Below are 13,139 nucleotides of genomic sequence, written 5' to 3' on the forward strand. Positions count from 1 at the left end.
TGGATTAAACATTGTTGCGTGAACCCAGTATACAACACATTGCACTTGGACTTCTGGAGCGTCAAAGTGACTGGCATGCCACCAGCTGTCCTGTAAAGCTGTCCTGGCATGCTGAAGGTAGGTATCTGTCAAGAAGCTAATGAGGATCCTTTTAAGGCTTGAGACAGCAGCTACTGGAAGGTGTTGCCTGGAGTTCTGATGTGTGAACATAGCCAGTACTTGGTTTCCACCTTAACTGATGTGCAGAGATAAGCAGCTGATTTAGCTCTGCACCTCCAACTGGTGAAACCATTCAAGGGATAGACTTGTGTCTAAGCTGTGTGCAGGAGGATGGTGGCTTTGCTTGCACACACATACACACGCACACACGGCGTTTCAGACATGGATATCAACTGATTAAAGTGCTCAAGCATGGGGTAACGGGAGGTGGGAAAAGTGAACTAAATGGTAACGGGCAAACAGAAGTTTGTCTGGAATAGGAGAGAACTTGCCCACCTGTTCAGATTCGGAATACCACTCCGGCACACACCTACGTAGGGAGCTGCGAGTTGGGAGGTTAACTTTTGAATGAATGTGTCCTTTGGAAAAGTTCACCCTTCAAGTCAGTCAGACCTGCCTCTTTCATGGGGCTCCATCTTGTGGTTCAGGGACAAATTATACCCTTATATTATAACGTCAAACTTTTAAAAATGAACCAAACTCACCTGCAAAGCACTTTAATACCGCAAATAATATTGTAACCGACTGCAGCAGTGTATTTCCAGTGCAGTTATGCTAACAAACTAGTTTCACCAAAATTCCACACTTGAAGGAAAATGTAAAATACGCATTTACCTAGGGGCTGGAGGATTGAATTTCAGCTGTAAATGAACAACTTCGGTGTCAGCGGGTGAAGCTTATCACAAAGAGACAGGTAAGGCAGAAAGTAGAGATTAAATTCTTTTTAATCTACACCACAAATTGAAAACTTACAACATTGAACAAATTGTGTTCCCTTGTGCTGGGTTCCAAAGTGATCCATATAATTGTGTAGGACTCCACTGGCAACTCTTGGAAGATCTTAGGAGTGTACCTTGAGGAAAGTGATACCATAGTCCAGTTTGGATCCTGCAGTGTAAGATAGTGGAGGAGCATAAGCAGTGTGTGTGGGAGCTGAATTACATCTGACCCAGAGTCCACTTTAAGTAATCCCTGGTATTATCAGTTCAGTCATTGCCCACTACAAATGCATCGTTACAATAAACCAGAGGGAATGTTCATTCAGTGTCATCATCTTCCATCTCGTCATCTCTGTGCTGAGGATGAACATCCTTCGGCCACTTAAATGAGCAACTCAGGATGGATTTTTGGATTGAATTCCTTTCCGCTGAAAAACAGGAAAGAAACGTAATAACCCTTGCATTTGATATAGCGCTTTATCAAATGTGTTCAGCGCCTCTCACGTCTCAAAGCACTTCACAGGATTCACTAAAAACGTAATGCCTGTGTATTCGCAGGCAAATGTATTGGGATTGGATTTGAAGTAAACCTTCTCACCATCTGTTGTGCAGTCTTTCAGGAGTAAATGGAGCTGTTTCCTGTTGTACTGAATGAGGAACTTCTGACTGGTTCGAATAGTACCTGCAGTGAAGGAAGGGGGGGGGGGGGGAGAGAAGGGTCCAGATTATTCACAGCACTTTGTTCTGAAAGTCACAACGTAAATAGGATACTGAAGCTGTGTACAGTCAAATATAGATCTTAAAATGTATTGCACTGAGTTCTGAGTTTCAAGATCCTCGCACTTGTCTTCAAATCCCTCCCTACCTCTCTGACCTGCTTACTCCCCAATCCACTACCCACTGCCTCTGCTCAACTGGCTCTAGTCTTGTCCTCCATTCCACCGGGGTTTCAGCACTACGTTCCAAAACTCCGGATCACTCTCCCTCAACCCCTCTGCCTTGCCTCCTTCTTTCCCATCTTCAGGTCATGCACAAAGACCTTCCTTTTCTACCGTGCTTACGCTCACCTCCCACTTCCCCCTATCTTGGCGTCATGCTCTGTCGAGGGTTCTGAGACTCTACCCAGTGTGAGGAGCACTGTACAAATGCAAATTGCTGTTGCATTGAATTTCTATTCCTCTTAAATTTTAAGTGGAATCTACCTTCCCAAGGCTCTGTGACAACCCAACCGGGAAGATTTCAGGTTTGAGCTTCCAGTGTTGGGTGTTCAAATGCTGCAGTTTGCTTCAGCAGCAAAGGTGGGGTAGAGAGAGTGCGCAGGAAGTCAGTTTGTGTCCTAGTTGCTGATTTGTAGGAATGTTAACAGGACCAGGATACAATACAATGCCCCAACAGTTAATTTGGTTGCTGACAATTGCACTGCAGGTTTCCATGTCAATAGCCAGTTGGATGAAATACCAGCGACTGTTAATGTTCATATTTCAGTACCAGGCAATACCTTAATAATAATAATAATAATCCTTGCATTTGATATAGCGCTTTTCACGTCGGGAGGACGTCCCAAAGCGCTTCACAGAACATACTGCAAAGTGAATTGACTATATTTGTGGGGGTGGATGAAGGAAAGATGCAAAAAGCAGCATAAATTATAAAGATTTACACTGATTTCAGCTGGTGACTTTACTGTTCATGAGTTGATGAATCTTAATTGATGTTAATCTGAATCTTAAAAAGCACCTTGGGATGTCCTCCCGATGTGAAAGGCACTACATACAAAAGTAATTTTGTATTGTATTAATCCCCAATCTCACTTATGATCAAAGAGACAAGAGGAAGGAGCAATAGAACTGCATTTCTATGGAGTCCAATCGGAAACAAAGTCAGATGCATGAAGTATTTCATGCCTCTTGAAATAAATATATAAATGTTAATGTTTAAACTATGGTAAATATCGCTTCTTCCACTCGTTTTTTGGATGTTTGCAGTATTAACCCCGATTGCTCTTACCTCCCACATGGAGGGTGTTAAAGAAACAGGGATATTTCTGATTCTTGTTCTCCAGGAAGGTAATAAATGGCAGGGCTGACCACAGCATCCGATAAAACTCCTTTCGACACCTTAGTAGGGCAATTCCAGTGTAGGCATTTAGGTATTTCACTGGAAGAGAAGAAATCACCAGTTACAATAATCAGAATAATAACCCTTACATTTGGTGTAGTGCCTTTCACTTTGGGAGCTGTCCTCAAAGAACTTCAGATATACTGTAAAGCCCTTTTTTGTGAGAGCAAACAGTTGTGTACACGTCGTACAGTTGCAGGAAATAATATTGGAAATAATATGCACTTTGACTTCATATAGAACTAACATCTTGTCTTTCTCTAGAAATATCCTCTATCTGTGTGGAACATTAAAAAAGTCTATCATGTAACAATTTACATTGGAACCAATTATAATTGATGAATACAGTAAACCTCACATAAATCATATCAGTGGGTATGTTATATTTAATATGACTTATGCAAAGTATGAGTTCTGTCAAAGTTGCATAGAATATAAACTCTTGGAACAGGACTTGGGCAGATGTATGACTGAGGCGACTTAAGACCGATCAGACTTGTGTGAGTTTTATTGTATTTAAAATTGGCAGAAAGGCATTTTGCAAGGAGTGGCTGGGTGTGTGTGGGGGGGGGGGTGTTGGGGAAGTGAGTAGCACATGCAGAAACCCATCACCTTTCGTAAGAGTATCCAAACCATGCTGAAATGCCACCCCTTCATGGAAATGCAGAATGGAGCGGGCATGCCCTCTCGCTCTCCATAGAGCAATGGTAACCAACCCATGGCTCGCGGGCCACAATGGTCCCTGGGGGAGATGTCAAGTGGCTTGTCGAACTTTCACATTATTCTACGTAAGAATGTGTTAAATCCATTATTTTGTTTCCACTAGCTACTGAATAGCGATATACTGATGGCGTGGCCGATAAACTCAAGAAATATTCAATCAAGAAAAATTCATGTGGTTGACCGACCAAAAAGGTGCCCTGGAGAGACACACCCTGCTTGCCAAATCCCACAAAGTATTAGGTGCCATGTTGGTGAGAGCCAAGGCTCACAGACCCCAGAATGTGTTGGATTTACTGCTGGATATACAGAATATGTGTTGGGATCTTCAGTTGCGCACAAGGCCATTCTTAATTGCTGTGCCTAAACAAAGAGCATTGCCTGACTATTTGATTGTGGGAAGTACCGAAGCCAAATGTGATCCTGTTGTCCAACTCCTTGTGCACAAAAATACACACTCTCCGTCAGGAATCATTCGTAGCTATCAATCACAGGAGCCCTGGCTTAATAGAATCTCCAGCCCAGAGAAATGAAGCTAAATTAAACACTATGTTGAGTAAGAGAGTCAAAGTGTCCAAGATCCCTTGGCTCTATTCAAAAAGAGTTTCTCTCAGTGACCTGGCCAACAATTTCCCCAATTTTTATATTAAAAAAAGTCACCCATTCCATGGCTGTTGGTGGGACATTGCTGGGTGCAAACTGGCTGCTGCTGAGTTCGTCCACAAATACGCAGTGACATCACTTTACAGAAAGACTCTGAAGAACTTGAGATATTTTGATGTAATAAGATGCTATAACAATTGTGAGAATTATTATAAAAATGTAATCATGGATGCAGTACACAAGATAGATTGCATTTCATTTGGTGCCTTTGTTTATAGCTCTTACCTATCAGGCGTAAAGCACAACAGCTGTGGCCGAAGTCACCATGTGTTTGCACTATTGCGTCTTTCACTGCTTTGAAGACATTTTTATCCTCCATCCACTGCCGAGACTCAGGGTTCTCAAACACAATCTCACACAGGAAGTACCTGCACATAAACACAGACGTTTGTTTTATCATGCAGTGCTCTGAGACACTATCCTGCAATGAAGGGGGCTAAATAAATGCAAGTACCAAAGATATGCCCATCTCTTTTCAAATAGTTAGAGTGGGATCTTTAAAGTCCACCTGAGACTCGGAAGACAGGAAGTCAGTTTAATGTCTATCTGTAGTATGGATGACACCTCTGACTCTGTAACTCTTCTTTATCATTGTAACACACCTCAGTCCTGCAACAGAGGGCCAGCCATGACTTTACCACATTCCTTTTTTTTGAGGAATTATTACCTCCTGGAAAGCAATCCACCAATCGACAAACAACAGGAGTAAACAGAGGCGTGCGGAGTATGGAAACTTGCTGAGGGTTTCACCCTGCCTGCCCGGGGGAAATCAAACCCAGGTCCTCTCGCCTGTGTGGGGTGAGCGCCAACCACTACTGTACGGAACTACCATCTTTAACATCGACCTGGCAGGTGGGAGCTCAGCTGAATGTCTCATTTTACAGCGAGCACGGGTTACAAAGACGTGTGCGGCAACCGGGAGGGTGAGCGCCACCGCAGCAAATTTAAGGTACAGTCGAAAGCGGTTCAGCTCATCAAACAGCAATCCTTTGAAAGTCCCTTCAACTGCTCATTTTGTCGTCGCTGCCGTGCGCAACCGGCTGCCGCGTTTCGCCCACGAATATACAGTCAATTCACTTTACGGTCTGGTCCCGTGAGGCGCTTTGAGACAGTCTCGGAGACGTGATGAGGCGCTATATCAAATGCAAGGATTATCATCATCATTATCATCATCGTTGCTGCTGCTGCTGCTGCTGCTGTTGTTGTTTTGCCTCCAAACCCCCAATAAACCCTGTCATTAGCACCAGAGGAACTTACGACACACGTTGACTACTGTAAAGTCTGGGCTGAGGGGGGGACACGAGGTGGTAAAAGGAAGCAGAAAACAGGCAGAAAACACTGAGCACATGTACCTGGACTTGAAACGAACCATCGCTCAGCTCTGCCCTCCCTGTGCTGTGTGGTGTGTGTGTGTGGGTGAGTGTGTGAATGAGTGACGCAGGAGCGGAAAATGTAACCATCTCCAGGACGGGCAGCCAATGGGAGCCGAGCGGGGGCGGGGTTTAGGCTACTCTTCCGGGTGTGTGGGTGGGGGGGCGGGGCTTCGGGAGCGGATGAAGTGGGCGGGGCCTGAGCAACAGCTGGTGAGGGACTTCTTTCCCAAGGACTGGTGGGAGAGCATCAGCTTCCAACCCAAACCTCTGCCAGTGCAGGGGGGAAGGGGGAGGGAAGGGGGGTGGTGGTGTGGGGGGGAGGGAGGGGAAGGGGTTGGTGTGTGGGGAGGTGGGGGAACGATCACGATTCAGGACTTTTTTGCAGATGTCTGGGCAGATGTTTAATGGGGAAAGGGGAGGGTGGGGTGGGGTGGTGGGGATTCTTGGATTCGATCCTTCAATTCCTTCTCAATGTTGCATGGGTGGCTTTTTTTTTCTGGTGTCACCGTCGTGAAGCGTGCTCTGTAAAATAATAAATACTACTACTACTACTGATAGATAATCATCTTTTGCATTTGATCGGGTGGCCGAGCCGGCTCAAAGCGCTTCGCGGGGTACACACTGTAAAGTGGAGTGACCGTGTATTTTAGGAGTGAAAGGTGGCAGCCGGTTTGCGCACAGCAATGTTTCCACAAACAGCCATGACTTGCCATGGAATGAGTGACCAAATTCATTTGGTGGATTTGTTGGCAGGGACAACGGGAGAGAAAATCCCTTCTCTTTTCAAAAAGTCCCTGGAAGCTTTAACGTCCACCTGAATAGGCAGACAGGACCTTGGTTTAACGTCTCATTCGAAGGAAGGCACCTCGGACAATGCATTGGAGGGTCAGCTTAGACTATATGATCCGAGTCCCGAACCTTCTGACTCAGAGGATAAAGTGCTATCACTGAGCCAATGCCGGGCAGGATGGTAGGGGGTTAGAAGGTCACAGAGATAGGGGGGAGCAAGGCCATAGAGGTCTTTGAAGGTGAGGACCACGATCTTGAACTGTATTCTCTGTGTGATGGGAAGCCATGGAGTGCCTCCACTATTCAAATACTCGCCGGTATTCCCAGCTCCACTATCCACAATATTCAGTTAATCCCAAACTGCAATACTCGCATACTCACCCGCACTAAACTCCGTACCCTCATCACACCAGTTCTAGCCAGGCTCCACTGGCTTCCTATCATGACCCTGTGTAAGGGGTTATATATAAATAAAATTTGTTGTTGTTGTATGGAAAATCTAAACATTTTCTGAGTTCCCCCATGATTGGCTGGCGAGCACACCTCATGAATCGGACCCTGATTTCACCCCATAATCCCAACCCCTTTGGGGGAGCCAGTCCAACACCAAGCCCATTAGAGCACATGAAAATGGGGGCCCCACAAATCTTTTGCGGACCAGGCCCACAAAAGGTTACTCTGGCCCTGGGTATAAAAGATCAAATGGTGCTTGACTTTTTAAGAAAAAACTTTAGTACCAGCCAATGCTATTCTCTTCTACACTCCTACGTCTTATGTGGCATCATAAGACACAGCAATGTTTAGCCCACAAAATATACAGCCAATTCATTTCGCAGTATATTCTGTGAAGCGCTTTGAGACATCTTGAAGACATGTTAAGGCACTATATCAAATGTAAGGCTTATTATTATCATTATGTAGAGGACGAATAGCTTTTGATGGCATCTTACTACCACAAGATGTCATCAAAAGCATTTTCTTTTGCTAGGAGCTCTGTGCAAAATATTTGGGCAAACATATTTTATTTTATTGTTGTTTTCCAAATGTGCCCTGATAATGCAATTGTGCTGGACAGCACCTCCGACAATACAACACATTTACACTATGTTATTCCAAGTCCCAATGTGGAGCTTAACCTTTTGACTCAGAGGCAAGAGTACTACCACTGAGCCAGGCTGTGAGGTAGAGCTGAGAGATGGATCGACTAGTTTTGTGGTATTCTGTCCACGAGAGGGAGAATGGAGCTGGGAAAGCCTCCTCGGATTTGGGAGCAATATTAATTTCTGAGGTAATAAATCTGGGCTTTATTGAGAGTTAAGTATTGTTGGGTTTGAAGAGAGAGAATAGTGTGGTGTTCGAGGAATAAGCCTTATTTGTGGGGAAGCCGCTGTGCGCAATTGGCTGCCGTGTTTCGCCCACAAAATACACAGTCAATCCACTTTACAATATATTCTGTGAAGCTCTTTGAGACATCTCAACGACACGATAAAGTGCTATATCAAATGCAAGGATTATTATTATTATTTATTACCCTAAAATACTGTATTGTTGAAGGATTTACCAAATATGTTTCTCTCATGAAATGGACGGTAGCCAGAAGGTGGCAGTACAAGACAAAATGATCAAGTACTGTATTGTGCACATTATACACACTCAATAAAACTGAGAGACCTAAGATCCTAGAGTTTGACGTATCAATTAGGCTTTGATATTAAGCGGATTTATATACATAAAAAAGTATGTGCAGGAGAATTTAAAATGAGAATAATACACGTTCCCACATGGTGTGCATTAAAGATGAGGGAAATGAAAGATCAAAGGAATTTGGGATTGATCAGCACTGTTAACAGGTTCAGCATAATAATAATCCTTAGATTTGATCAAGCGCCATTGATGTCTCAAAGCTCGTCACAAGATATACTGTAAAGTTCAGTGACTGTGTGTTTTGTCAGCAACTGTGGCAGCCAATTTTGTTCCACAGCAAAGTCCCACAAACAGCCATGGAATGAATGACTATCTTTAACTGGGGGATTGTGGCCAGGATCCAGGAGAAACTCTCTTCTCTTTTCAAACAGTGGCATTGGATCTTTAATAATAATAATAATAATCCTTGCATTTGATATAGCGCTTTTCACGTCTTCTTGACGTCTCAAAGCACTTCACAGAATATGCTGTAAAGTGAATTGACTGTATATTTGTGGACAAAATTAGGCCCAAATGTCCACCCAAACAGGCATTCAGGGCTTCAGTTTAACATTGCATCGGAAGGATGGCATCTCCGACAATGCAGTAGAGAGTCAGTCTAGACTGTGTGAGTTCCTTTGTTCATTGATCTAATGCTGGAATACAACTGTAATAGTTGTTTAAAAATGTGGGTGTGCATATTAGAGCTTGAATCTTTGTTATTCTTGTCAACAGTGCTCACAGGTTTTTTGTAGTTTAAGGGGACCCTTTGAAAATGCAATTCAAATCCCTTTCGTTTTTAAATTATAAATGAGTTTGAATATAAAGTTTGAATCTCATTCCACAGTTACTCACTGCTCCGCCAGTAACTGTAAAAGAGCCTTAAACGAACATGAAAGATGTAAAGAGAAACCGTACCTTTTTATTTATTTTTCTAAAGGATGTGGAATCGTGACATGTCCCTGCGATTCACTGGAGATTACATCCTGCACTAAGTGCGACACAAATTTAACCTTTCAGTGAGGATATTGTTGCTGCATGTCAGCCATCATATCTGTAGTGAAATAATAACAATTCCACTGACAGCAGCAACATACCTGGCTAGACTTCACTTTATTGCCCTGTTCAATATTCTCCCTCTTTCTTAAAGCGCTGACTCAACCTGACATAGGAATTACTATTTATTACTACAGGTGCCTACTATTTTTGCTTTCGCAGTATGTAGTCCTTTGCATTTACTGGTATCGAACTTCATTTGCCATATACGTACCCTATCAAGCTCTCTTTGTAAGACCTTTGCATCCTCTGCTAATTACACAGTTCCCTCCAACTTGTTGTTATAAGATTGAAACGCAGGATCATGCCACCTTCCTCGACCGCCTCACCTCCCTCATCCACCTCAGTGGGACCACACTCTCCTGGTTCAACCCACTGCCATCACATCGCTTCTGCGCATGTTTTCTCCTCCCGCGCCCCCCTCAACCCCTCTTACACCCCCACCGTACCAAAGGCTCCATCCTTGGGCCCTCCTCCTTTTTCTCATTTACATGCTCTCTCTTGGTGGAGTCCTGCAGTGCATGGGCACGTTTCGTCCATAAAGTGTACAGTCATTTGACTTTACAGTATATTCTGTGAAGCGCTTTGAGACGTCTCAAAGACGTGATAAGGCTCTTTATCAAATGCAAGGATTATTATTATTATCATTATTATTATGGTGTCAGCTTCCATGTGTCTGCAGGTGACACCCACATCTACTTTTCCTCCTCCATCAGTGGCCCCAGGTCCATCGATATTCTGCCTGCTTGCTTGTCTTCTGTGGCTGTTTATGTGACATAACAACTTCAGATGAGAGTGCTACCAACTGAGCCAACCTGACGCCTCCACTTAATGGTGCGTAGGGCAGCCAGTGATGGAAAAAGTACATTGCAAGACAGGCACAGGACAATAAGACTAACTACTGTGAAAACCCTGAGCTTTTTTCCAGGAACATTCTCCAATCATTGCTTTTGCTTCACATGTGCTAATGTTTGCAACTTACACACACAGCAATGGGGGGTCGTTTGTTTGGGGCTGAATATTTGGAAAAGAAATAGTAATTATAACAATTGCTTTCTAATGTCTGCCTTCAATACAAGTTGCACAGTGTTTATAATTTGTGCTTACGATTTAGTCTTGTAATTGCACAGATGTGCTATATAATTACTTGTACAATTATTGATATTGGAATTGGGCTGCAAGCGCTAAAGATCGCCAATTGCCTAGTTTTATTGCATCCTGTGTGTGTGTGTGCCACTTATATGCTGGTCCTCTCACAAATGACTGTTATTTTTGCCAATTTTTATATTCCCCCACTTCCCATCCCTGTTGTTTGAACTTCTCGGGATCTGTGGCTAATGGGAGGCTGACAAGCTGTTGTTAGGTTCCTGTTTGGGTCTCTCTTTGTCTAACAGGTCCACAGAGTCACCTCCCCTGCAATGCCAGAGAAGAACTTCCTAATGTGAAGGACAAGAGTAGAACAAACACCTGGAAGTATTTGTTTACACTGAAAAAAAGGATGAATTTAAAGGGTGACATGTAATAATAATCCTTGCATTTGATATAGAGCTTTACACGTCTTTGGGACGTCTCAAAACGCTTCACAGAATATACTGTAAAGTGAATTGACTGTATATTTGTGGATTGAGTAACCAATTTTCTTTTAAGGGTTTGCTATCCCTCGGAAAGCAATCCACCAATCGACAAACAACAAGAACGCATTGACAAGATGCCATGAGTTAATGCTCCAGAAACAGAGAGGTCTTTGAAAAGGACGGATAACAAAGTGTAGGAAGAGCAGGGAAGTCTGGCTGAACTCGCAGATGCCAACCCGGGAATTAATTCCTTTTCAAGCCGTGCGCAGCAACTTTGAAACCGGGTTAATACATCAGCGACCCTGATATGATGTCTGCTGTTTCATTCTCCCAGTGATCCAGTTCAATAATGGGGTGGGGTGGACGGGGTTCTGCTTTGAGAGGAGGCTTCCCAAAAAGTATGTATCTCACGCCACCATAAACATTTTTATTTGCCACAACAAGGGCGAATAAATTACCGAGGAGCCTTATGGCTGCTGAAAGGTGATGCTTAACTTCATTCCACCATGATAACTTGTCCTCTACCTCCACTTTTCATATCTCTGATGTTTTTTTTGCCCGTTGAGAAATAATAATAATAATAATAATAATCCTTGTATTTGATACAGCGCCATCTCACGTCTTCGAGATGTCTCAAAGCGCTTCACAGGAACACTGTAAAGTGTAGTGACTGTGTATTTTGTGGGCAATCAATGGCAAAGATTGTCACAAGATGGGTTGTTACTTTTCCATATCTCTTTAACGCCTTTTTGTTGTAGCTGTTTCACGTGTAGCCATGACAGATTGTTTAATTGTTAACTCTTGACTCGTGGGCCACATGTGGAGCAACCTAACAATTGTAGCTGCTGTTGATTTTAATGCTTGTTCCAGTGAGCCTTTGATGGGAAATGAGAACCAGACCTCATTTCATGTATTACGCAATTTCTCTGACATTGCCCGATGTTTATTAGCATCGCCTGAATGTTTAGTTCATTCCATTCTGTTACTCATGCCTCGTTCTCCGTGAAAGGAATTTTTTTTTGGAAGATGTAGACGACATGTTTGTTCATTCATAACTTCCCCCAAAGGCTTCCTTTAATGGACTCGCTTTGACATGTGGCTGTATTCAATTCTGGGTGGTCCAACTAGTGGGCTGATTTCATCCAGCCCCCACCATCCCCCACCCATTTCATCTGGCCCACCCCCTCCCAACATAAGCTGCAAACGTTATGTTTCTGGAAGGGAGGTACAAAAATGCCTTATCACATCCCTGAGACTTGGGACGTCCTCCTGACGTGAAAGGCGCTCTATAAATGGAATCTTGTTGTTGTTGTTGTTGTTGTTGTTGTTGAGACGCCTCAAACCGCTTCACAGGATGTACTTTAAAGTGAATTGACTGAATTTTGTGGGTGAAATGTGGCAGCCAGTTGCACGCAGCAGTGTCCCACAAACAGTTGTGGATTGAGTGACCAAATTTTTTTTTGAGGGATTATTATCTCCGGAAAGCGATCCGCCGATTGTCTTACCAACCGGGTTACTACTTACTGCTAAGAGGGAAACAGAGGCGTGTGGAGTAAGGAAATTTGCTAAGGTTTTGCCCCGCACGGGAATCAAACCCAAGCCTCTCGCTTGCGAGGCGAGTGCTCTAACCATTACATTACGGGTCGGCTACAGCTAGTCCATCATTGACAGTATCCTGGAGTACTGTGGACCCGCCTGGCTCAGGAGCAAAACTACCGAGACTGCCAGAGAGAATCAGCTCAATTCTGGGCTTCCATTACCAGGTATGACATTTACCTTGGAGTCAGCACCCCAAAGATCTGGCTTACCAAACCCCCAAGAAGGATGGCTAATCACCAGTGGTTTACTGGTGAACCTCGTGAAGGCAAAGTAAAGGGAACGGGGAAATACTTGAATCTGAATCAGTTTTCTGATCTCATTTTTTAATCGCAGAGCCGTGAAACATTGAGTCACGTTACTTTGTAAAGCACACTTGAGTGCTGATCGAAGTGCTCACTCAGAGTAAAAGCCAAGCTTCACTTTACTGAAAGGATATTGATTTTTTTCTCTCTCTCTCTCTCTCTCTCAATGGACGGCACCGCTACCTTTATATTTGCAACGAATTACTTGTGCAGTAGGAAGTTGTGCTAAAGGACCAGCTTGATGAATTTATGGTTGGTTGGAAGGTTCTTCAAAGCGTGTAATCCTTCAACGCACGTAATGCATATTTCGCCCACAAAATATAC

At 43.6% G+C, this 13,139-nt stretch overlaps 1 protein-coding gene across 1 annotated transcript; it reads right to left on the minus strand.

Annotated features, from left to right (window-relative positions):
• Positions 1-926: 926 nt before the first annotated feature.
• On the minus strand, positions 927-5,871 carry pop5 (POP5 homolog, ribonuclease P/MRP subunit). The gene is made up of 5 exons (XM_007899087.2): positions 5,792-5,871; positions 4,665-4,807; positions 2,946-3,095; positions 1,537-1,620; positions 927-1,366 (listed from the first exon to the last, which is right to left on the minus strand). Exons 1-5 carry the CDS (start codon positions 5,809-5,811, stop codon positions 1,257-1,259), a joined length of 507 nt encoding a protein of 168 aa, XP_007897278.1. The 5' UTR covers positions 5,812-5,871; the 3' UTR covers positions 927-1,256.
• Between the last annotated feature and the right edge of the window lie 7,268 nt (positions 5,872-13,139).

Source organism: Callorhinchus milii, unplaced genomic scaffold, assembly GCF_018977255.1.
Source record: "Callorhinchus milii isolate IMCB2004 unplaced genomic scaffold, IMCB_Cmil_1.0 Scaffold8, whole genome shotgun sequence".
In the NCBI taxonomy this organism is placed as follows: domain Eukaryota; kingdom Metazoa; phylum Chordata; class Chondrichthyes; order Chimaeriformes; family Callorhinchidae; genus Callorhinchus; species Callorhinchus milii.

Coding starts and splice junctions, on each gene's coding strand:
- pop5 (XM_007899087.2), bottom strand. CDS start 5,811: ATGGTTCGTTTCAAGTCCAG. Junction 3,096..4,664: donor TTGTGCTTTACGCCTGATAG/GTAAGAGCTATA, acceptor CTTCTCTTCCAG/TGAAATACCTAAATGCCTAC. Junction 1,621..2,945: donor TAACACCCTCCATGTGGGAG/GTAAGAGCAATC, acceptor CCTTCACTGCAG/GTACTATTCGAACCAGTCAG.